This window comes from Mastigoproctus giganteus, chromosome 7, assembly GCF_048544385.1.
Source record: "Mastigoproctus giganteus isolate SK-2022 chromosome 7, ASM4854438v1, whole genome shotgun sequence".
Classification (NCBI taxonomy): domain Eukaryota; kingdom Metazoa; phylum Arthropoda; class Arachnida; order Uropygi; family Thelyphonidae; genus Mastigoproctus; species Mastigoproctus giganteus.
The window spans coordinates 12,728,352-12,755,662 of NC_143581.1; the positions used below are offsets into that span (position 1 = coordinate 12,728,352).

Here is a 27,311-nt window from a genome sequence, read left to right on the forward strand (position 1 = left end):
ATATTAGTGACAAGAATAGTGCTATGCTAAATATTATGGCAACTCTCAAACCTCTTTAGTTCTTACATGAGGCATGTTAGACATGAAAGTCGGCAGGGATGGCAGAGGTTCTGGACTTTTTGTTGTGGCACCAACCTGGTTTATTCAAGGCAAACAGTGTTAATAGTCTTAGAGAGTAATAGATCTTCTGCTGTTTTAAACATATTTTGAATTGACCTTAGGTGCTGTGGCCCATACTAATCTTTGTTATTACTGGTAGTAGTTTATCATCTGGTTTTAGTTTTGCTACATTCTTATCCCCCTGATACCCTATATTGATTTATTATGATAATGATCATGAAATAATCCTGTCAAACATATTTTCTTGCTTTTTACTTTTTATTTATGTGCAAATGTGACCCCAATTCACAAAGGAGGATCAAAGGCTGACACAAGTAATTATAGACCTGTGAGCTTAACTTCTGTTCCAGGAAAATTAAAGGAGGCACTGGTTAAAGAAGCACTGCAGGATCATTTAGACAAGACTTCAGTTATAGCTCAGACACAGCATGGTTTTGTTAAGGGGAAGTCTTGCCTGACCAACTTGATTGGATACTATGATGCAGTCACAAAAGAACTGGATGCAGGGAATAACTTTGATATTATATACTTGGATCTTAGAAAGGCTTTTGATACTGTTGCACATGGAAGCCTGCTACACAAATTGGAGCAGTGTGACATTGGAGGCAAATTGCTGCTATGGATAAAGGGGTGGTTAAGGGGGAGAAGACAGAGAGTGGTAATCAATGGACACTGCTCATCGTGGACTAATGTTATTAGTGGAGTCCCTCAGGGCTCAGTGTTGGGTCCATTATTGTTTTCTGTATTTATAAATGATATTGATGATGGTATATCAAGCTTAATGTCCAAGTTTGCAGATGATACAAAGGTTGGCAGGGTTGTCAAGGACACTACTGACACTATGCTGCTGCAACAGGATCTGGAAAGGTTGAGCAGATGGGCTGAGAGGTGGCAAATGAAGTTTAACATTGACAAATGTAAAGTACTACATATGGGAAACAGCAACCCCAGAGCAACGTATCAACTCTGTGGTACTACACTGACAGTGGTAGAGAATGAAAGGGACTTGGGGGTGATTGTGCAGGCAGATATGAAGTTCTCTGAGCAGTGCAGACGGGCTGCAAGAGTAGCTCATGGAGTATTGTCAATGATATACAGGAATTTTTCCAGCAGGGATAAGGAGGTGATTATTCCATTGTATAAGGCAATGGTCAGGCCACACCTAGAGTACTGTATACAGGTCTGGAGGCCTCATTTCAAGAAGGATGTAGAGCTGCTGGAACGAGTACAGAGAAGGGCAACAAGATTAGTGAATGGAACAAAGGGGTGCTCTTACGAAGAAAGGCTTAAGTTTTGCAAATTACAGTGTCTGGAGACTAGGCACCAGCGAGGTGATCTGATAGAGGTGTATAAAGCCTTGAATGGTTTAAGCATGCTCAATGCTGATGGGATTCTTCCTCTAGCTCAGAAAAATCACCTGAGAGGGCATAAATTCAAATTGAGGAAAGACAGATGTAGGATAGACGTGCGGAAATTTGCCTTTAGCCAGCGGGTGGTTGGTTGGTGGAACAGACTGCCATCCCTTGTGGTGGAGGTTGATAGCCTAAATAAGTTTAAGGCTCAGCTGGACAGGTATTTTGAACGAACAGAGGGGTGAAATGGAAGTGGGTTTTTTTTTTTTTTTTTTTTTTTGGCTGATGCTGCATAAGCTTGCTTTCTTGCATCAAATGCCTCTACTAATGCTAAAAAAAAAAAAAAAAAAAAAATACATCCATTTTTGCAGCTGTTAAACATGGTTTGATGAAAAACAAGTACCATTAGAAAATTTGGTATCCTGTGACATTGATGGTGATACTTCCATAGTTCGAAGACGAAGGTTTTATAGCCCACCTAAAGGAAGTATGTCCCGAAGTTCTTACAATACACTGCAATGGACTAATATTTTTTGCAACCAGATGATGTCGGTACACAATTACGGTCACCGACATCATCTGGTTGCAAAAAAATATTAGTCCAGTTCTTTATCAATCTCTCAGTATAGTTATTAAAACCATCAATAAAATAAAGTCACATAACAAATATGATTGCCTTTTCAGAAAATTGTATTGATAATGAAGAATGAGGCTTCTTTTACATACAGAAGTCAGATGGCTTTCTAAAGGAAACTATCTAACAAGATTTATAAACCGTTTTGATATGATAATTAGTTTTTTAGAAAATGAAGGAGACAGATTTAGCGAAGGAGATCAGCAAACACAAAAACAACATACACTATATGGCTTGGATTTTTCGAAAACTTAATGAAGTATCACTTCAACTTCAAGGGAAATTAATTATGGTCATAGACTGCAAATATGTATTAAAAGCCTTCATTGAAAAACTGGAAATATTTGAAAGCAATTTCATGGTATGCAAGAATTACCTGAAATCAATGAATCTCTCACCGAGAAGGAACTTAATAATTATTGAGATCATTTGTGTTCTTTAAAAGGTGAAATGAAAAATAGATTTCAGATTTTTTTTTCTTTTCAAGTGAAGCCATGGCTGTTAGATCCAATTGGATGCGATTCCAGGTCTGTTAGCAAAGAAATTAAAGAACTCATTGAATTAAAATGTAACAAAGAATGCAAATATAAATTCGAAAAAAGTGGAATGGCTGAGTTGTGGGGATCAAAAACAACTAAACTTCTTTATCCAACAATGTGGTCTCAAATGGTTAAATTACTTCTTTTGTTTTCCAACATCTTATATGGTTGGAATTTGTTTTAGTTCAGTAAATAAAATATTAACAAAGGAAAGAAGCAGAATTCATATCTGTTCAAGAGGAGCCATTAGAATTAAGCCTTCTAACATCATACCGAACGTTGAACTTTTAGCTAAGAAACATTAGGTTTAGGGATCCCATTTAATAAAAAGAGTAAGTATAAAGTATTTTCTTGTTTAAAATTTCATGGGGGGTGATTACGAAAAACAGTTTCTTTTTTTAATTATCGCCCCCTTTAGGGGGCGATAATTAAAAAAAGGTTAAGAAACACTGCTGTAAAATTATCTACTTGCAATGCAAACAGTTTTCCAAAATTATTAATACATTGAACAAATTATTATTATTATTAATAGCCATATGGTGCAAGGAAGCCCGAGGCTTTTGCTGCACCAGCCAGAAGAGAGAGAGAGAGAGAGAGAGAGAGAGAGAGAGAGAAAACAAGAGTCAGAAGTAGAAGGGACCCACCAAGAAAGAAAAATGATGATATCCAGCTCAGGACCCTGGGTGTGCAAAGCCCATACTCACCAGATGTGAGCCCCTGGGGTTATTTCATCAATATCATCGGACATTTCTTTTATACGCCTGTTAATTGTACTGTTTGAAAGTGGTACTGTCATTATACTTTTTTCAGCATCCTCTCCCAAAATATTTTTCACAATTACCCGACATGCTGGTAAAATCAGACTTTCTGCAATCAGGAGAGATTTTTTTTTTTTTTGCCACCAGTTTGGCTACTAAATAGCTGACTTCTTGCACTTTATCAGATATTTTAGCCATATTATAAGATTCTGTACCTTGTTTTCTAGTAGATCTAGGCCTGCAGTCTTAAAATATTCCATGGTTTTGGACGATAAATTCTCATGTTTCGTAGAAAAATGACGCTGCAATAACTCAGCACCAGTGATTCATTCGACAATTTTAAACCACATAGCACACATAAAGGTTGAGGACAATCTTGGGTACCAGTATATGAAAATCCCATCGCGAAATAATCATCATCATATTAATGACAACATGTTTTCTTCTTTTTTGATGTTGATGATTGCTTGTTTTTGTCATTTTCTCCAAGTTGTTATCTAGCTGCCTCTTCTGATTTTCTTTCACTAAATATTTATTAATCGTAATAATTTCCAAAAAAATTCAAGTTACTTCTAGCAACTAATATAGTTAATTGAAAATACCTGTTCTATACGAATTAACTGAATATGATGTTTTAGATATAAAAACACAAAAAGTACTTTTAAAACACAAAGGAAATTTCTTGCTGCTTACAAGTTACACTTATGCAACTGCAAAATGCACTGTGGGGTACATGGGAGAGACTCTCAAGTGATAAGAATGGCCGAATAAAGGTGAACAGATCTAGTACTAGGAATCAAAGCGTGACAACATGTTTAACGCCGGAAGGTGCTTGGATCAGCGAAGCATAAATAAACAAATTTTTTATTTGAATTAATTTTTATTATAAAACATGGATTTATTAATTTTTTTATTTTATTTGCATTTTCCACAGCACATAGGTTGAGAAACACTGGATTAGACTAACCATTATGGAAACTATACACATTTGTTTTCTCAAGACAGAAACATAATACAGGCATGCTTGTAACGAAAGGGATACAAATCCTGAAAAATTTTTCATTATATATGTAATCTGAAATGGATATTTACATTTAAAATCTTCATCATAGATTTAGTATTACAGTGGAAAATGATGCAAGAAAGCAAGCAGCTTTTTCAGTCAAAAAAATAAAATAAAACTTCCTAATTTCACCTATACATCCCCTCCAATAGTTTTAGTTTTTTCCTGAATTTATTCAAGCTATCCACTTCCACAAGAACAGACGGAAGTTTGTTCCTGAAATCAAATACCTACTAGCTAAAGGCAAACTTATGCACATCTATTCTGCAACCATCTTTCCTCAATTTGAATTTAAGTCCCCTCATGCATAGTCTGAGCAAGAGGAAGAATATCATCAGCATTGAGCTTGCTAAATCCATTCAAAGCCTTAAAACACCTCAATCAGATCACCTCGCAGGTGCCTAGTCTTGAGACACTGCAATTTGCGGAACTGAAGCCATTCTTGGTAAGAGCACCCCCCATTGTTTCCCCTCACCAATCTCATTGCCTTCTCTGTGCCCCTTACAAGAGCTCTACATCCTAAAATGAGGCCTCTAGACCTGTATTCACTATGCAAGATGTGGTCTGACCATTGCCTTATACAATGGGATAATCAACTCCTTATCTCTATTTGCAAAATTCCTGTATATCAATGACAAAACCCCATGACCTCCTGGTAGCCTATCTGCATTACTCAGGTAACTTCATATCTGACTGCACAATTACCCCTAGGTCTTTTTCATTTTCCACTACCCTGAGTGCAGCACCAGACAGTTGGTATGTTACCCTAGAATTACTGCTACCCATATGTAGTAATCCCAGAGTAGAGACCACCCTTTCATCTCCTTCATCAATCTCTGCACCTGTTACAGCAGATCTATATCCTTCCTAAGATGAGGCATCCAGACCTGTATGTTGTACTCAAGATGTGGCCTAACCATTACCTTATACAATGATAATCACTTTCTTGTCCCTGCTAGCAATATTCCTACAAATCATAGACATAACTCCAAGAGCTTCCTGGCAGCCTGTGTCAACTGCTGAACTTCATATCTGCCTGCACAATTATCCCCAGGTCTGTTTCACTTTCGGCTCATCTGTCTAATTTTTCTAGATCTTAGAGCAGTGTCCATTGATAATCACTCTGGCTTCTACCACTCAATTGTCCCTTTATCTATTGTAGTAATTTGCCCTTAATGCCACACTGCCCTAATTTCTACAGCATATAGAATGAAATATTTATTGAAGTCACATTTAATACAGATGTTTACAATTAACAGTTTTCATAATAAAACACTATATGACCAAAGGTATTCACACTAATGCAGAAAATAACTTAATTCAAAAACCTAATACATAGCAAGGTCACTGTCGGCTTGTATACAGTGGCTCTAAACCCCGCTAAGGCTTATTTTCTACCAACTTCTGATACATGTTGGCTGTAATTTTCTTCCCATTTCTCCTGCAAAAGTATCTGTCAGAGTCAATTTGGAAAGCCATTTTGACATCAGTTCCACCTGGCACTCCAATTCAATCCTCTCATGCTCAGTGGGTTGAGGTCTGGTTCCGAACTTCACCAATCCAACTTTTTGATATCACTGTCCACAAACCAGTCTTGTATGATCCCCACTGTATGGCATGGGCCACTGTTGTTCTGAAACTGATGGACCATTTCTATAGCACTACCACAGTGCAGGTAGTGCATAATTATCCAAAGCATCTAAGCAGATCATAGATGTAGTGGTCCCAGACAGTACTGCCCATGGAACAACTTTGAACCAGCTGAAATGGCTCCATAACATCAGACCACCTCCACCAAACATGATTAAGGAATAAGCTGACAGGAAATGTTCTCTGGGCAATCTCCACACCCAAACAAGTCCTTTGGAATGAAACATTGTAGCAATATTTATCACTTCAGCACCTTCTGATACCGTTGAGTCCATGAATGTCAGGAATGGCATTCTAAATATTTTTCTGCATTGGTGATCTTGATACTGGACTTATGCACATCTTCCCTTACTACTGAACCCATGGTATGCAGCTCCTTCTGAATAGCAAGACACAAAGCTATCCTCTTTTATAGATCATCAAACATGTTTTGTTTGTGAGACATCACCATCTTATCACCACAAAATCTTCCATCCTTGAATAATATATGCCCCAGTGGATGTTAGGAGGTTCAGATAAGTTTGATTAATTACAATATTTGACTAAAACTATTCAAAGACAAATACAAAAACGAGCTTTTAATTCAAAAACCTAATATGTAATATAGCTATGTTGCTGTTCATCACAATTGCAAGCATAGAAAGGTTACTCATGTGACAACCACCATCTCATATTAATAATTGAATTATCATAATTTCGAACATCAAAGTGATTAACTGATAGGGAAGTCATGTCAAAGAGTAGGTCTAAGGACTTGCTTAACAAGTACAGGGCTATAGTGAGAAAACATGAGTTAGGATTAAATTTGAAAGTGTTGACAACTGTGCCTAGACATGATAGGAGGGAGTAAACGATGAGAGCCTTGTCAATCAATTCAGCCCTGGAGAGACTGCAAGGCTCATGGAGTAGAATTTCTCAACGTGGCCTGTGCTGGTTAAGAGGAGAGACTGGTTTTACGGGGGTGGGATATGCTTAAACAGATGGGGTACAAGAATATTTGCTGAAGCTAATGCATTGTTAGTTGGGTCGGAAAATTATAGCTTGGGAAGGGAATACACAGACTAATAAATTAACAATAGCTGTTGGAAGAGATTCTTGAACTTCTTCTATTATAGTATTATAATATTCAGCCTGAAAAGCAAGATGTCAGGGATTTCAAGGTCTGTTGGGAGTCCTAATGGAAAAAACAATGACATGGATTTTGTTAAGGGTAACTAACAACAAGAACAGGTGCATGTGCACTAATACTAGGAGAATAGTAAATAAATTTGATGAATGTGAGGTACTGGTTAAGTCATCAAATGTGGACAATGTACGGATATTGGAAACAAGGTGTCACTCAGACATAAGGGATGCACAATTTGAATATGGGAAGTACAATGTGTACAGAAAGGAAAGACAGGACAAGAGGGGAGGAGTTATTATGCTCTTATCTCTCTAGAGCAGTGCATCCAGTTGATATGAGTGGCCAGTGCAATGTTGAGTGTGGTGTGACAGAAGCACCGGGAAAGTGAGGAGTGTGTTATACGCCTATAGACTGATAGTATAATGAAAGTGTTTAGTGTCAGACAATGTTAACTTCAAAATCATTTTATAGTTGATGTTTTTGTAATTAACCAAGAAAAAGTCATCTGGCATTTTCTTGGTTTACTGGAAATATGCTTATAGCCAAAGCTAACTTGTAAACTACTAGAGAAATAAGTTTCTATGACATGATATGCATTGTTATTTGCATAAAGTTAAATTAAAGTTGTCTCAAAACAAAACTGCAATTTTGTAGTTAATATTGTCTGACACTAAGCCCTCAAACTATGAAAAGCAATAGTGGGCCAGTGAACTAAAATATCTTATAATGGGGATTTCAACTTTCCAGACTGAGTGAAGCTTGTTGATTGATCACTCACACACCAACAAGACTTCTGTGGATTTACTGGACAACTGTTTTCTAAGGCAGCATGTGAAGCAACAAGAGAAAGCAATACTCTTTATCTGATCATCAGCAGGAATTCTTCATGCATTAAGAATCTGTAGAAAAAAAACCCACTAGGTGACAGCAATCACAGAGTACTGATGTGGGATTTACTTAAAAGACTTAATTAGTGTCAAGAGTAAAGGAAATGGAAAGTCTTTTGCTTTCGAAAAGGTGAATACAGTGGTTTTTAATTTGATAAAGTGAGACAAACTGATGGTGTTACCAGCAGGAAATTCTAAATGGAAATCATTCAAGAATATTATTGTAGAAACTACTAGGCTGGCTTTTTATACCAATTAAGAGATACAGTTCAAAGCTTAGACCTAAATGGATGTAAGATTAACTAATGAGACTCATGGTACAGAAGAAAAATTCACAGCAAGCATATACATTATCAGGTGATACAGAAGTCTACGGTAGATATAAACTAGAATACAATCAAGTCACAGAGGAGGTTAGGAAAGTTAAGGGAGATTAACAGTGAGAAGTCTTTGGCATAGGATGCAAAAAAATATAGCAAAGAGACTCCTTTACTTATGTGAACATAGTGTTTACATAAGTAAAGAAGGAAGGGGATGAATCATATTGGTCTGATGACATTTCTAACAAATGGATATTTGTCAGTAACAAATAAGAAAAAATAGGTATTTTGCATCTATATTCACACACAAGTTCTTTAGGGAAGAGGATGCAAATACCAAAAGTTTATCTAACTCTAACAGGAAGCTAAATGATTTTGTGATACTGAGAGGAAAGTGAAGAGAAATTGTTGAATCTGAATATAATTGGATAGATCCCATCCACCGCAGGTGGACAAGATCTATCCAATTATATTAAGGGAGGCAGCAGAGAAATTAAGCAAACCTGGGCCATAATTATGAGAGTTTCTTTGGATTCAGGAGAGGTCCCTATGGACTGGAGACATGAGAATGTATTCTCAATTCACAAAGAGGATCAAAGGGTGACATACATAATTACATACCTGTTATCTTAACTTTTGTTCCAGGGAACATAACAGAATCACTTGTTAAAGAAGTAATGCAAAATCAACTAGTCTGGAGTGTAGTTGTACTAAAGTCACAGCATGCATTTTTTAGGGGAAGGAGTGATCTTGTCTGGCCACTCTGATTGGATACTATGATCCAGTAACAAAGGGGAACTGGATCCAAAAGTAATTTTGATATTACATACTTAAATTTCAGAAAAGTTTTTTGATACTGTTCACATAAAACACTACTGTACAGATTGGAGCAGTGTGACATTAAGGGCAAGTTACATCTATGGATAAAGGATTCAATGGTTATCAATGCACACTGCTCTTTGTGGACTAATGTTAGTGGAGTCCACCATAGTTCAGTAGTGAGCCCATTGTTATATTTATTAATGACACTGGCAAAGGTATATCAAGATTAATGTCTTAAGTTTGCAGATAATACAAAGGTAGGTAGGATGGTTAATCACAGTATTCAGGGAATGTTACTGCAACAAGATCTAGAAAAATTAGGCAGGTGGGCTGAGATATATCATTGTCAATGATATATAGGAATTTTGCTAGCAGGGATAAGAAGATGATTAGCCCATTGTTGTGGAGTTGGGGAAAGCCCTTGGTGCCACTTGACAAACATTATGCACACGACAGTGGTTATGACACATCTTAATACTGCATACAGGTCTGAGGACCTCACTTTAGGAAGAATGTAGATCTGCTGAAATGGGTGCAGAGAAGGGCAATGAGATGGGCAAGGGGGACAAAAGGGTGCTCTTACCAAGAAAGGTTTCAGTTCTGCAAACTGCACTATCTGGAGACTAGGCACCTGCAAGGTGATCTCGATGGCATTCCTCTTGCTCAGACTACACACATGAAGGAGCATAAATTAAAACTGAAGAAAGATGGCTACAGGACAATATGTGTTAGTATGTTTTCAGTCAGTGGGTGGTTGACTTTTAGAACAAACTTCCATCTGTTTTTGTGAAAGTGGGCAAATTCACTAATTTTTTTTACCTGTGCTAAAAATGACAAAACAGATATTTGGAAAGATTCCAAAAATAAAATAAAATTAACCTGTATCTTCAAAAAGGCCTCTAAGGTTGGGAGAGTACATATCCAGAATTTAAAACAAATACACCAACCGTTTAACTATAATTATGTGGGGGAGACAGGACGGCGACTAAAAGACCATCTGGGGGAGCACATGCGAGCTATACAGACCGCAGAGTTCAATAAGTCCGCCATTGCTGAGCATTATTGGGAGAAACATCATCAGGTCTCCCCTGTGAATGCTGTCATCCTTGACCGGGCGCATAGGTTCTGGAACCGTAAGTGGCTGGAGAGTTTGTGGATAGGCTCGTCTGAGAACAATAGTATGAATAGGGACAGGGGTGTTCGATTTCACCCCCTGCTGGAAGCCGTGGTCCTGGCAAAAGACGAGCGTTTTATATTTCCACGCTCCCGAGCCGCTTCCGGTTCTGGATCACATGGAAGAAATATTGAGCATGCGCCTGGTCAACCAAGTGTGCTGTGAGCCTGTTACTTAAGGATGTGTTTCTTAAACATCATTGTTGTTGAGAAAGGAGGCGGAAGCCCCCGAAAGCTTCAGTCAATGTTTTATCGCTTTTAATTTTATTGTATTTTAAATATTTTATTTATATTTTATTGTATATTTTAAAATTTTTATCGTATATTTTATTTTGTAAATCAGTTTTTTGCATATATTATTTTACAGTGTAGTATCGTTTGGTACATTTTATAGTTTTTAGTATTAAACCATTATAGTTAAACGGTTGGTGTATTTGTTTTAAATTCTGGATAAAATTAACCTGTTTTACCAATGAATAAAGTATATTCAAACATTGTGCTGGTTTTCTATCTCACACGTAGTGTAGATTAAAAATTAAAAGAAAATAATTTTTGATATTGCTTAATGTAGCCTAAATGATGTTCACACGAAATTGCAACAACTGGACATGCAGTGATTTTATATGCAGAAAGAGAAATGTCCTCTAGTTTGTGCCATCTATAAAATAAAATAGAAATTTCAATTATTTAACTTACTTGAGTCTTGGACAACTTCAAATACCTCATTCAATGGATTTTGAAGTACTCAGGCATCTACACAGATGTCTCATAATATTAAGTTTGTGAATATGACCAGACCTATTATTATTATTATAATGACAGAACAAATTAGGATTGTGAATTTGAACCCACAACCCTAATAATAGCATTAGTAGAGGCATATGATGCAAGAAAAGTACTCAGGCATCTACACAGATGTCTCATAATATTAAGTTTGTGAATATGACCAGACCTATTATTATTATTATGATGACAGAACAAATTAGGATTGTGAATTTGAACCCACAACCCTAATAATAGCATTAGTAGAGGCATATGATGCAAGAAAAGTACTCAGGCATCTACACAGATGTCTCATAATATTAAGTTTGTGAATATGACCAGACCTATTATTATTATTATAATGACAGAACAAATTAGGATTGTGAATTTGAACCCACAACCCTAATAATAGCATTAGTAGAGGCATATGATGCAAGAAAAGTACTCAGGCATCTACACAGATGTCTCATAATATTAAGTTTGTGAATATGACCAGACCTATTATTATTATTATAATGACAGAACAAATTAGGATTGTGAATTTGAACCCACAACCCTAATAATAGCATTAGTAGAGGCATATGATGCAAGAAAGCAAGGTTATATAGCATCAGGCAAAAAAAATAAAAAAACCTTCAACATTTCACTAATCCATTCATTCCAAATGTTTGTCTAGTTCTGCCTTCAATTTATTAGCTGTCAACTTCCACAACAACAGATGAAAGTTTGTTCCAGCAATCTACTACCCACTGGCTAAAGGCAAACTTCTACTCATTTATTCTACAACTATCTTTCCTTGGTTTTAATCTATTTCCCCTCAGGTTCGTAATCTGAGCAAGAGAAAGAATCCCATCAGCATTAAGCCTGCTTAATCCATTTGAGGCCTTATAAACCTCAATCAGATTGCCTCGCAGGTACCTAGTCTCCAGAAGCTGCAATTTGCAGAACTTAAGCCTTTCTTCATAGGAGCACCCCTTTGTTCCCTTCACCAGTCTTGTTGCCCTTCTCTGTACTCGTTCTAGCAACTCTACATCCTTGCTAAAATGAGGCTTCCAGACCTGTACGCAATACTCAAGGTGTGGCCTGACCATTGCCTTATACAAGGGAATAATCACCTCATTATCCCTGCTCGCAAGATTCCTGTATATCATTGACAAGACCCCCATGACCTACATTGGCTGCCTGTCTGCACTGCTCAGAAAACTTCATATCTGATTGCACAATTACCCCCAGTTCCCTTTCATTCTCCACTATCTTGAGTGTAACACCACATAGTTGGTACATTGCTCTGGGGTTACTGCTACCCAATATGCAGTACTTTGCATTTGTCAATGTTAAACTTCAGTTGCCACTTCTCAGCCCATCTACCCAACTTCTCCAGATCCTGTTGCAGCAGCATACTGTCATTAACAACCCTGCCAACCTCTGTATCATCTGCAAACTTTGACATTAAGCTTGATATACCTTCATCAATATCATTGATAAATATACAAACAACAATGGGCCCAACACTGAACCCCGAGGAACACCAGTAATAACATTAGTCCACATAGAGCAGTACCCATTGATTACCACTCTCTGTCTTCTCCCACTCAACCATCCTTTTATCCATTGTAGCAACTTACCCTTAATGCCATACTGCTCCAATTTGTACAGTAGTCTTCCATGTGCAACAATATCAAAAGCTTTCCTAAAATCCAAGTATATGATATCAAATTTATTCTTTGCATCCAGTTCCTTTGTGACCACATCATAGTATCCAATCAAATTGGTCAGACAAGACTTCCCCTTGACAAACCCATGCTGTGTCTGAATTATTACTGCTGTCTTGTCTAGATGATCCTGCAATGCTTCTTTAAACAGTGACTCCATTATTTTCCCTGGAACAGAAGACAAACTACCAGGTCTGTAATTACTCGTGTCACCCTTTGATCCCCCTTTGTGAATTGAAAATACATTTGCACATCTCCAGTCCATGGGATCTTTTCCCCAGATACCTTTCTTATGTTTAACTTCACCAATTTCTCCTCCACTCTGCTCTCAGTTATTACAAAATCATTTAACTCGCTGTTAGAATTTGATAAAGTTCTGGCCCTCTCCTCCTTGAATAACTCCTCATGTGTAAATGTAGATGCAAAATACTCATATAGGTCGGCAGCTTTGCAGTACTGAGAATGATCATCTATAGTCGAACCACTGATATCAAGCGAACCCATCTGATTCATCCCCTTCCTTTTAGAGTTTATATAAATAAAGTCTTCGCTGTTTTTATTTGCATTCTTTGCAAAGATTTTTCATAATCTGCCTTTGCTTGCCTAACCTGCTTAGTAACCTGATTACAGACACAGAAGCCTATGGAAGATTCTATATACCATAGGCTTCTGTGTCGCCTGACAATTTATGTGCACCCCATGCATTTTTCTTCTCTGCCACGAGTCTCATTAGTTCTTCTGACATCCATTTGAGCCTAAACCTAGGGCAGTACAGTAAACCCCCGCTATTCGCGGTAACTGTATTTGCAGTTTCGCGTATTCGCGGTCGCTGATTTAATATAAAATGAAACCTAAAAAAATTTGAATTTTAAAGCGCCGTGAACATTTTCCGCCATAAAAAAACGTGGGCGTGGCTAAAATGATCTTTCCCGGTCAAAACAGCGCTCAGTAGGTGGGGGGGGGGGGGTGACAAAATCGCGAGCGTGGATGTTTCTCGCTAATCCTTGTTCAGTATGTGTAATGCGCTTGTCATGAAGGTTTCGCCGTTTGCTTTTAATTTGTATGCTTATAAATTGAATAAATTTATCAATTTATAAATTGATATGCTTACAAAAGTGATAAATCTACCATTTTGCAGTGTAAAACAGACTTTTTCGAACGTGTTAACGGAAGAAAGTGACTTTATTGTGGACAAGTTCTTTCTAACCCGTACAAAAATATGGCTACGAATAACAAGGGAAATGTGAAAAGATCAAAGAAGGTGATGACATTAGCGAATAAAATTGAGTTATTAGACAATTTCTAATGGTAAAAGTGTCTCCTCTGTGGCAAAACATTATAAAATCAATGAGTCAACGGTACGATCAATCAAAAAATCGGAAGAAAAAATCCGCCGTAGTGTCCGTGAAAACGCGCTAATTGCTTCAAAAATTTGCTCTGTAACTCGTGATGTTAAATTAGAAAAAATGGAAAAGGCTTTAAATCTGTGGATAGAAGACCAAACTCAAAATAAAATTCCATTAAGTTCACTCATCATTCGTGAAAAGGCAAAACACCTTTATCAACACTTTAGCGAAACTGGTGATAGGACTGGCGTGATACGTTTTTTAGCTAGCAAAGACGCTGGTTTGAAAGATTTGTTTGAAATTTCTAATAAATATTACATTTAATATTAAATTGTTTCTTATTTTCATTTCGATGCCATATGCTTGCATTTCACTATGTACATAGTCATATTATGAAGGTACATATGCCGACCGGGCTAGCCAGGTGGGTAAAGTGCCTGCCTGGCAACCCAAAGGTCGCGGGTTCGAATCCCGCCTCGGGCTTGGATCAAAGTACTGCAAAAACCTTGGGAGGTGCACTATGGCCACAGAAGCCGATGCGCCAACAACTACCAAAAAAAAAAAAAAAAAAAAAAAGGTACATAGACAAAATTTTAGACTAGTTTTTCTTATATAATTCATACTTTGGAACGGAACCCCTTTATTACTATGGGAGCCATAACTCAGTATTCGCGGCATTTCTCAGGAACGTAACCCCCGCGAATAGCGGGGTTTACTGTATTTCTTAGTTGGAACAAAAAGCCTAGTAGCTTCCAAAATTACTTCGTTCAATGCTTCCCATTTAGAATTTGCTGTTGATAACATCATCAGTTGGTCCCACTGTATAAAACCTAAAAAATCTCTGAGCCTACTGTAGTCACCTTTACGAAAGCAAAAACCCTTCCCTTTACCCTTGATGGTATTTACATCTTTAAGTAACTACATTAGTACAATGTGATCACTGCAACCTAGTGGTTCCTTTATCCGTAAATTCTTAATGCATGAATAATCACCACTGATAATCAGATCAAGAGTGTGACTCCCTCTTGTTGCCTCTCTAACATGGTGCTGTAGAAAACAATCATCCAATACATCCACAAAAGCTTACTAGGGTGCGAGTGACCAACCCACAAGTTCCCATTTATATCTGGGAAGTTAAAATCCTCCATTATGAGACACTGATTTACTGGCCCACTCCATTTCTCTGTATAATTGTTCATTGTATTCAGAGTCATTAGGCCTATAACAAACTCCTACCCTCATTTTTGCTTTCCCAGTGCTTATGTCACACCAAACTGACTCAACGTTGCAATGTCCATTTATGTCAACTGGATGCACTTTCTTAGATTTTATGTGTTTCTTAACTAACAGCATAAACCCTCCTCTCTTCCTCTGCTGTCTATCCTTTCTGTACACACTCCCAAAATTCCAATTCTGCATCCCTTATATCTGAGTGGTACCACATTTCTAATATCCCAACAATATCTGCCTTGGATGTCTTAACCAGCACTTCAAATTCATCAAATTTATTTACTATACTCCTAGCATTGGTGTACATGCAAGTATACATGCACCTGATCTTACTCTTAGTTACTCTAACACAGCCCATGTATTTACTTGTTTTGTGATCCCCAGCAACTGAATCATTTCCAAGAATCATTTCCACTTCTACCTGTGGCTACTGTTAATCTATTAGTCGGTTAATTCGCCCCCCCCCCAAGCTAGCAGTTTTCCAACCCACCTAATATTGCCTCAATAACATCAGAAAATATTCTTGCACTCCTTCTATTTAAGCTTATCCCATCCGTGTAGAAGCAGTCTCTCCTGTTAACAAGCATAGACCATGCTGAGAAAAATTCTACCCCACAAGCCCTGCAAAATCTCCCTTGTCAAAACCTACCCCACAAGCCCTGCAAAATCCCCAAGAGCCTTGTCAATCAATTTGGGCCTGGGGAGATTTTGCAGGGCTTGTGGGGTAGAATTTTTCTCAGCATGGTCTGTGCTTGTTAACAGGAGAGACTGCTTCTACACGGATGGGATACGCTTAAACAGAAGGAGTGCAAGAATATTTTCTGATGCTATTGAGGCAATATTAGGTGGGTTGGAAAACTGCTAGCTTGGGGGGGGGGGGATTCACCGACTAATAGATTAACAGTATGATACAGTATGGGAGTGCTGTGGCTCAAGGATGAACTGAGGGGGACAACTGCCCCCCTCAGTTCATCCTTGAGCTACAGCACTCCCATTAGCTTGAGCCTTTTGCTTTGCTGCTCTGTTCTGAGTCACGATTCCAATTTAATTTCAATTTCAGTACAAAATTATAACCCTAAACTTGTATCCCAACACAGTTATAACGCTATACAGGGTGTTTCAGTTAAACGTTTCAGAACTTCTAAGAGGGGTAGGGTACATCCTGACAACTCGAAATCATATAGCAATGTGGGGTCGGAAATGCTTTCCTGAAGCGGTGTTGTACACAGAAGCACCATAAAGAAAAGAGACCGTAAGTGAGAAATCGCTTTAATAATACATGAAAAGAAGCAAAAGGTACATGGATTAAAGTAAGTGTTCGAAGTTTCTTCCACGGGCTACAATGCACGCCTCACATCTCCGACGCATGGACATCCGAACATTCTGGAATACTCCAGGCGAATTTCGAATTTCTTCGGCAGCTACTGCGATTCTTGCAACCAGCTCCTCAGCATTGTCAACAGGGGCGTCATAAACTAGCGATTTCATATGACCCCAGAAATAAAAATCAAGACATGATAGGTCGGGTGACCGAGCAGGCCAACACACGGGACCACCACGTCCGATCCACTGTTGACCAAACGTGACATCCAGGTAGTTACGAACATCTCCGCTATAATGGGCAGGGGCTCCATCGTGTTGGAACCACATTGTCTGTTGCGTCGATGCAGAAATCTGTTCATCTCTCAAAAGTTGTGGCAATACTTGCTGCAGAAAGATCAAGTAGATAGGTCCGGTTAGACGACACGGTAACAGGTAAGGTCCGATGAGGTGATCTCCCATAATACCGGCCCATACATTGACCGAAAATCGAATCTGTGCTGCATGACGTCGTATTGCATGCGGGTTCTCGACCGCCCAGATATGGTCGTTATGCGTGTTGAAAATTCCTTCCCTTGTGAAGGAATTTTCACGGTCATATGAAATCGCTAGTTTATGACACCCCTGTTGACAATGCTGAGGAGCTGGTTGCAAGAATCGCAGTAGCTGCCGAATAAATTCGAAATTCGCCTGGAGTATTCCAGAATGTTCGGATGTCCATGCGTCGGAGATGTGAGGCGTGCATTGTAGCCCGTGGAAGAAACTTCGAACACTTACTTTAATCCATGTACCTTTTGCTTCTTTTCATGTATTATTAAAACGATTTCTCACTTACGGTCTCTTTTCTTTATGGTGCTTCTGTGTACAACACCGCTTCAGGAAAGCATTTCCGACCCCACATTGCTATATGATTTCGAGTTGTCAGGATGTACCCTACCCCTCTTAGAAGTTCTGAAACGTTTAACTGAAACACCCTGTATATATTTTTCAGTATCGAGTATTATCTACGAGTTCCATTTATATAACTTCTGTATCAAGTTATGTATTAATTAATTATGTTACGTTTGTAATCTAAGTCGTTATATATATTTAGTTAAAAAGTACAATTTAATTGACAATGAAGTTTAACAAGATTAATAGATTTTACTGATTAATTGACAACATATTATATACTATACTAAGCTTACCCTATCTAGTTCGGGATATAACATTGTGTTGTATAACAATGGCGGCAAGTTACGAACGGCGCTTCCGTAGCCAGGTGGGCAGGAGCGGCAGTACATTGCACACGGTTCTTGATTAGACTGGGGTTCGAGCCCGTGACCACCAAATACGGAGGATGCGGAAAGGTCAGGGAATGACCACCGCATATCCCCAGAGTAATATGGCTTTAGTTGATAATGCTCCTAAAAACCAAACAACAAGTTACGAACGGTAAATCTACGGACACTTAAGTATTAATTAACTTCCAAATCTCGCTGTCTCAATTCAGAATAAACTAAGGATCCTGACTAGATCTATAAGCTACTTATAGAAAATAATTTGATATAACAATTGGTCAATAAAGCGGCTAAATGTGGCTAAAAAACTTCTCGTTCAGCGGAGCTGCAACTTGTAACATGTGGATTTGATACCCTTACCGATACTAAGTAATACCTACAAAATCTCTATCTAAGTTAAACTTTAAACTAATATCATAACTAGGAATATAAAGCTACTCTAGAAAATAAGTTAATATGCCAAATTAAGCTAATAAAACAGAAAAAACTTCTCTATTCCAGGAGCAGTAAAAAACTTCGCCCGCACAAGTACTCTCGTTCTCGAACGCATCCGCAGATCTCCTACATTTAATGTCATTAGTGCCAACGTGTACAACAATATCACCTTTTGTCCCCTTAAAAGATGATATCTGCTCTACAACATCATCATCAACTTTTGCTCCCTGGCAGACCCTGGTCCTATTCCACCTATCCTTTTTGCACAATATGTTCTCCCTCCCCTTAGAAATGCTTCCTTACAGCCATATCTAAATTCTTCCTCTTCACCATATCTTTCCCAGTATATGAGGGCTGCAAATGTATAAGAATCAAGACGTGGCATAACCATTAAAATTCCTGTGCATTTTCTCAGTACACCGGTGCTCATCTTACTGGTGTACTGAGAAACCGGTAAGATGAGCACTATGTGCTGTTCTGACAGCCTGCCTAAACTGTTGAAGATCTGCATGTTGTTTTAGAGAATTACTCTTTTTCATTAACAACTGCCTTAAGTTTGCTATTTGCAAAGAAATAAGATAATAGTAATAGTAATAGAGGCATGTGATGCAAGAAAGCAAGCGTATGAGCTTATGTAGCATCAGCCAAAAAAAAAAAAAAATTCACAAAACCATTCCCTCTAAAAGTTTGTCCAGTTCCTCCTTGAATTTATTTAAGCTATCAACTTCCACAACAACAGATGAAAGTTTGTTCCAGCAATTAACCACTCGCTAGGTAACGGCAAATTTCCGCACATCTATTCTACAACTGTCTTTCCTCAATTTGAATGTATGCCCCCCTTAGGTTTGTAATCTGAGCAAGTAGAAGAATCCCATCAAAATTCAGCATGCTCAACCCATTCAAGGCCTTATACACCTCAATTAGATCACCTCGCAGGTGTCTAGTTAGGTCAAGAGTAATCTAAGATTACTCTTGTTCAAACACAGTACCTTACAATTTCTAATATTATACCTTAACAGCCATTTTTGGGACCAACTGAATGATATATTTATGTCTTGTTGAAGTAATATACTTTGGTTACTATTGTTTACCACACTAAAAACCTTTATATTATCTGCAAACTTTGAAATGAAAATTACTACTGAAAATTACCTTTGAAATGAAAATTACCTTTATATCATCTATAAACTTTGCAATGAAATTTAACTATTTGCAAACAATTCTTTGAATTAATAATGGCTCTCAATTAATAAAGTCATTTTCTTCGTGAGCATTATTCATTTTCCTTGTGAAATTCAAATGACGTAATACTTAATAAAAAAAGTAAAAAAATAATAATTAATAAATAATGTTCTCAATATAATTTATTATGCATAACTGTGCATAACAGTTACTGGCATTATAACAAAATTCTATATCATTTTTATAGATCTTAGATACTGGCATCGATAGATCTCAGATAAAAAAAAAAATTAAATGCACCATAAGAGTATTCTGTACCATTTTTATAAAATTTAAAAATCATTACCTTGAAACGGCTAAATAAAATCCACCAAGAGAAATAAGTGAGATGCCAATATGGAATATTATGACAGTAACACCATAATGCTTAAATGCATAAAACAGTCTGGTCTTCTGACTCAACTTTGGCTTTGGTGTAGTTATATCACTACCACCAATCTGTGGTGGTTTCCAGTCTTCTGTACTTGCTGAAAAATAAGGAAACCGGTAAGATCAGATAAATATTTAGTAACTAATAACAGTCCAAAAGTAGAGCAAATTAGCATTACAAAGTGTGATGGTTAGCTAATTTCCATGTTATATCTATTATGCCACTGGGTGGCCATCACATCCATGTAATTGCAAAAATTTTTTATGAAAACACCAAACACAAAAGGTATTAGAAACTACAGTATTTAGTGCTATGCATGAGTTGAAGGTTGTTCCAGAATGCTAAAGCTGAAGGGATAAATGAGGAAGAAGGAAACTAGTTCTGTGAATTTGAAGTTGAACAGTAAATGGATTAAGACCTATTGCGACATGTGTTAGGACTGGTTTGAGAAAGAGGGGAATTACAGAAGCCAATTCAGAAGAACAGTGCCATGAAAGTATCTACAGAATGGAATGACAGGCAGAAATGGAATGTCTACAAGATGGAGAGTGGAGAAAATGTAAGAGACAGATCATTAATTTACATGACATTTGAACAGAGTTTAGAAGCCTCAGAGTGAATTTCAGATTTTTACAGGCAAGTAGTTGTTTATAAGAAAAGTATTACCAAGGGCAAAAAAGAAAACCCAGTTTTTTAAATGCAGAGGAAGCAATATTTAATGTGCTTATGCCAATAGAAATTAGAAGTAATCCCTAATAGAGATGAAACTATATATGTGATCTTGTCTCAAAATCTGAGTGTCACTGAAGGTAAGCAGAAGAGCTATACTCTTTTTTTGTGAGTTATAAGGCAGGACTGAGTTTTAGAATTTAAATTAACTAAGTTAGCTTTGCCCGTTTGAAGAATTACCTGGGGATGAGCATTTAAGGCATTGGTAGTAGATATTCGAGAAGTTGAAGCTGTTTGTGCTCGGCAAGGTTTCTAAAACTGGAAGGTGGAATGCAATGTACTATCATCAGCAAAACTATGGATAGGATTTCATCAGTGGAAGAAGATCATTAATATACAAGAGAAAAAGAGTGGAAGAAAGAACTGAACTTTGGAGAATGCCAGCATTAGTGGAAATGTTAGAAGACAGAGAGCCAACTACCATCACTTTCAGAATGCAGTCAGAGAGAAAACTGGATACCCAGTCGTAAAAAAACAGATGGCAATCCATAAAATGAAAGCTTGCTAAGAAAAAAATTATGCCAAATAGTGAAAATTCTAAGCCTTTTGATAAAGGCTTAGAAAGTCAACTGAAACTGCTTGAGTTCATCAAACTTTTCCATTGCATTTGTCTACAGATGAGTAACATAAGCAATCACCAATGGATTGACACTGATGGAATGCATATTGGCAATCACTGATCAGATAGACGGGTTCAAGATAAGATAGCATAGGAGTTAGCGGTTGATGGATTTAGCATTAGTAGAGGCATTTGATGCAAGAAAGCAAGCTTATGCAGCATCAGCCAAAAAAAAAAAAAAAAAAACCACTTCCACTTCACCCCTCTGTTCATTCAAATTCGATTTTTCCATTAATCTGGAAGGATTTATCAACCTTTTGAGGAGATGGCTGTATGAGGGAAAATACCAGTGGAATAAGAGTGTTAAAAAGGTGAAACAGAATAGAAATAAGTTCAGAAGCACAGATTTTGAGAATAAGTCAAGAAATAAGTCTGCAGCTTTCTTGACATCACAATTATTTAAAATTCTTCTGATATACTTTTAATGGAAGACCACAGGAGGCATTGAGTGGAATGGTTACCAAGATCGTCAATACAAGAGTTAGAAAAAAAAGTAAGCTGCTAGTAAGTCAGCTTTATCTTTAGCTGAGGAAGCAACAGAACCCATCAGGTTTTAACAGTGGTGGGAGTATAGGTAGGCAGCAGTTGCAGCCAGTAGCATTGGCAAGAAACCAGAATGCTTGATTACCATTTGAACAAGAATCAAGTTTTCTATTTTTAGGCTGTTCAAAATCTAGTTTGCACAGATTAATAACTGCTTTACAATTGTTGCGAGCTTTAGTGTAAGCAGAAAATGAATCTGGAAATTTGGATGCAAGCTAATTGTGATATTCGACATTCTTATCTTGAACAGCCTTAGCTCACTAACTGGGAAACCATGATTTCGATAAAGGATGAGATTTTAAGGTGGAGTGTGGAATAAAGGATTTCATTCCTACAAGAATAACTTCCCTAACACAACCTGAGCAAACATTAATATCAGAAGCTTTAAAACAGTAATTGAACCAAGAAAAAGAATAGAAATCTCACAGATCATTCCATTTCATATTTTTGAATACCAAATAAAACAAGGCTAAGAACATCAAGGAGAAAAAGCTCCCTTGGAGAAGAAACCATAACAAAGTTGTGATCTGAAGTGACCAGAGGACCACTCACTTTGACAATATACTTGGAAGGGTTGTTTGTGAGAAAAAGATCAAGAATGTTGGCTGTGGGGTTTATGATTGGTTGTTAATCTGGGAGTTAAATGAACAAGCTGTGCAAAGTCATTAGTAATCACAAAAGCCTCAGCATCTTGACCAGCTGGGTCTGTATGACTTGTAAACAGAAGCCAGCTGGAGTTATGAATGTTAAAATTACCTCACTGTTAGGAAAGTTGGACTGGAGAAAGTCAAATTGCAAAAAAAAAAATCAAAGAGTACCGTGTGATTAGTGGAGTTGGGAGAACATTAGAAGCAGTACATGAATTTGACAGAATGAGGTAGAGGGATTTTAAGCCAGAGGAGATCAAAAATAAATTGAAATTACTGTCTCTGACAAGGAATATCAGAGCAGACATATGCACAAGTTTTATTTGTTCTTTGTTTACATCTCAATGCAAACAAAGAACAAATAAAACAGTGTGCAAAGTATTTATAACTCAGTTGACAAAAAAAAAAAAAAAAAAAAAGGAATGCTGCAAAACAGAGTTCAATCAGTGCACCAATACTGATCAGCAAGCTCATGTGCCTTTTACTTTTACAATACTCATTTACAGCACACATGGGTGCTGTTTGATTTGATACATATATGCATCAGCAGCAGCAAATGTGAACACAAATACATCAGTAATAAAAGCATAACAACTAGCAGTTCTTATGCTGTATACAATTTATATAACATAGTTAAAACAACATTAAATACAGCAGATAGCCCTACAGTTATGCAATTAAGAAGAGACATTCTTGATGCTAAAAGTAAATAAAGCACCTGGTACTGACTGAATCTATTCAATTATATTAAATAATGCAACAAAACAGGTAAAAAAATATCCCTTAGCCATTATTATGAGAGCATCCTTGGATTTAGGGGCTGTCCCTACAGGGTGGAGAAGTGCAAATATTTCTCCTTTTAACAAAGGGAGGGGATTATTATGAGAGCATCCTTGGATTTAGGGGCTGTCCCTACAGGGTGGAGAAGTGCAAATATTTCTCCTTTTAACAAAGGGGGGGATCAGAGGGAAAATTGCCGATCTGTAAGCTTGACTTCGGTGCCAGGAAAAATAATGTAGTCAGTCAATGGTTAAAGAAATAATGCAGGATCATCTTGACAGGAATGTAGTTATGTGGCAATTACAAAATAGATTCAAAGAGGGGGAGATACTGTCTGATCAATCTGATTACTTACTATGAGGTAGTTACAAAGAAACTAGATGCAAAAATTAATTTTTACATTATATTTAGATTCCAGTACAGTTTTGTGGTTCTTCCACGTGAACAACTTTTGTACAAATTGGAGCATTGTGGAATTGGAGACAAGTTACTGCTATGGTTAAAGTGATGATTGCAAGAAGGAGAGTGGTTATTAAAGGCTACTTCTCTTCACAGACTAATTTTCCTACCTGGAGTTCCACAGGAGATTTGGTGTTGAACTCCCCCACGTATTGTTTTCAATATTTATTAATGATACTGCTATTAGGCATATCGAGTTTAATGTCTTAAGTTCCCTATGATACAAAGGTGACTAGAAATTGGGACATGCTACTTCAATAAGACTCAGATAAATTAGCCCAAATCTCAGCAAATTATGGAATTTGCACTGAGAGGATAACTGTAGCCCTAGCAGCTCCTTTATGATACTTGGTGAACATGATGTTCACCAAGTATCATAAAGGGGCTGCTAGGAGAGCTCACGGGATTTTCTCAATGATATACAGGAATTTTTCCAGCAGGAAAAAAGCGATTATCTCAATGTATAAGGCAATGATTAAGTCACATCTTGAGTACCACATTGCATACCTGTTTGAATTTTAGGAAAGACACATATATGTTTCAATGAATGCAGAGAAAAGTAACATATTAGGTGGATACTCTTACCAAGAAAGACTTGAGTTATATAAATTGCAACAGCTGGAAAATATGCCTTTGCAAGGAGACCTGATAGAAGTGTTTAAGGCTTTAAATGGATTGAATAAACTAAATGCTGATGGCATCCATACTCTTTCTCGAACAACACACCCAAAGTGGGGGCGTAAATTTAAATGTAAAATGATGGTTGTGACATAGATGTACAGAAATTTGCTTTCATCTAGAGAGCAATTGATGGAATAAAGTTCTACTTTGATGTATGTTGTGTAAGTGGATAGCTTGAATAAATTTTACAAGAGAATGAATTATTTTTTTTATGGCCGATGCTATATAAACTTGGCTTCTTGCATCATTTTGCCACTAATACTACTCCTAACAACCATGAATCCTTAGAAATCATTGTACAATTCTAGACTCATTAGAAATCATTTTTAAAATTTTCAGTTTTATATCTGTATATGTGACAATAAAATTACACAATACGAAAATAAATATGCAAGATCATTTTATCATCATTTTCCCATGCAAGGGCTACCTACTATTACAACAATGAAACTGCCATTTTTAAGATAAGTGGCTCTTTGCATATAAGAGGTTGCACATTTGCATTGCTTTGACATTTGTAGGCCTTTTACAGATGTTTAAACATTTACATTTGTAGTTTTTGACTATACCTTCCTAATAATAAAGTCCTTTTTATTATCAACTGCCTAAGGTTGTTAATTCCCAAGTAGAAAATTAATCTTTCATTACTATTACCCAAATGTGAGACCTCACATATCCCAAATAATGTACTTTATATGCTATTCACTTATAAATTACAATTTCTTTGTGTGAATATTCACTTCATAACTGTCTATCAGTGGTTCTCAATCTGAAGGTCTTGAAGGACATCCCAGGTTGCAATATAACAAAATAAAGTCTTGCACAAAGACAACAACAACCTGCTTATGGCCAACAAGGGATCATGGTAACAGCTGCATGCTTTATGAATTCATAAAGTCAGATTTCCACTTTTCCATACCAAAATATACAATTTTCTCTAATTTGAGTTCATATTTTCGTATCACATTCGAATCGAACGTCCACTATCAGATATCCATTGTATTGTATCAAATAATCACTACTAATTATTTAAATGCTGATCTCCAGGAAATTGTCCAGTGAGACAAAGATAACTTAGTTGATTTCAATCCTCCCAAAACTCACTCCTGTCATATCTTGAAAAAAAGATTTTTCTGCTCCTATTTCACTCAGATTTCTAGACAAGATCACATATCTGTATTAGGGATTACCCTGTCTTCTAATCACTCTTGCCATAAGCATATCACACTATCTCCTCTACACAGCTAACTACAGCCCCAACTAAACCCTCCAGTTATATTAGCATGCCACTTATTTATTTTCTTAGTTTTAATTTTGGAATGAAATTGTATCTACTCAACCCACTAATTTCTGTTTTTGTGTTTTAAGAAGGGATTAACTGTTTGTTTGAGATCAAACAGATATGTGGTAACCTAGTCTATTTTTTTTTTTTTTTTTTTTTGGAATTTCCTAGAATGCACAAACAACCCTCATCCAGCATCATTCCTCACCCTTTAATCTGCACTAATGGCAATTATGATTTGGTACATTGCACTTGTCATGTATATATTTTTAAAAATTGCTTTTCTTGTGTGATGGAAGGATTTGATGGATGAAAAGACAAAACAACTAGAGGAAAGGGTGGGTAATAATAAATAAAAGATCATTTTAAATTCAACAAAACACTTAATAATTAATCTTTATAATGAAAATAAAAATGGTCGTTTATTGGATGCTACATGAGCACTTGCATTCATTTTGTGTTAGTGACCTAGAGTTAGAATACGTCTACAAAAGGATTTGAACCAAGATATCTCCAAACAGTTGATACACCCACCATGCTATCAAGGAATGTATTTATCCATATCTCAAGTATTGTGTTTGTCATATACCAGTATTAATGTCCAGGCTGCTGTCCTGCTAGTCAAGAGATATTGCATTTTTGTAAATCAGTAGGCTAAAATATTTAATATATTTCTTTCAGCAATATCACGTTGATGTGTTCACTAATGTGGTCCCAAACAGCGGTGAACTTTTTAAGCGGTGTTAATACCCTGCCCTACACCATCGGTAAGGGCTCAATACATTCTACCCATTACCTTTTCCACTGGAATAGTAAGTAATGTTTGGCACTATCCTACTAAGATGACACGAGAACGAGGCCTTTTCTGGATACCACCTTAATTAAAAAGCACTCTCATAAAGATATTCATACTCACAGAACCTTTGATGATTTATACGTTGATCTACGTTGTTTAAAATCTTTACACTGGGTCTAACATTATTTACAAAAGTAATACTCCCACGTGGTAAACAAGTACAATAACACAGAAAACACATTCGAGACGGAAATTCCGATTGAAATAAAAAATTCCGAATAATTCTTTGGGATATTCCAAACTTAGCTAGTGCCGTCATTTTATTATTATCTCAAGGAATAACGAAAGGAAGTGTTAAATGTTACTGAAGTTTGCAGAAGCCACTCATTTCCAGCTAGCACTGACGAAAGTCACGAGCTTGAACAGTTTCTTAATATGCACATCCCATCTCATACAAAAATATATACATAAAAAAAATAAACAGTCAGATAAAAATTTAGAGTTTAAGGTTCGGAAAATGCCGTTTCTCCATTTTAGTTTTTTTGTTAATTTATATTTAAAAAAATCAATGTTATTTAAAATTGTATCTACTCTTTAACTATTCCACTATAACCATTGATTATTGACATCAACC

General features: G+C 36.9%; 1 protein-coding gene across 1 annotated transcript in view; it reads right to left on the minus strand.

Annotated features, from left to right (window-relative positions):
• The window catches only part of LOC150082528 (mitochondrial inner membrane scaffold 2-like), a 37,185-nt gene extending 10,267 nt beyond the window's left edge, over window positions 1-26,918 (minus strand). The window contains exons 1-2 of the mRNA XM_090377823.1: window positions 26,798-26,918; window positions 20,058-20,238 (exon numbers count right to left, since the gene is read on the minus strand). Coding sequence (XP_090233949.1) covers window positions 20,058-20,238; window positions 26,798-26,918 — 302 coding nt within the window. The remainder of the gene's footprint in view (window positions 1-20,057; window positions 20,239-26,797) is intronic.
• Window positions 26,919-27,311: the final 393 nt, after the last annotated feature.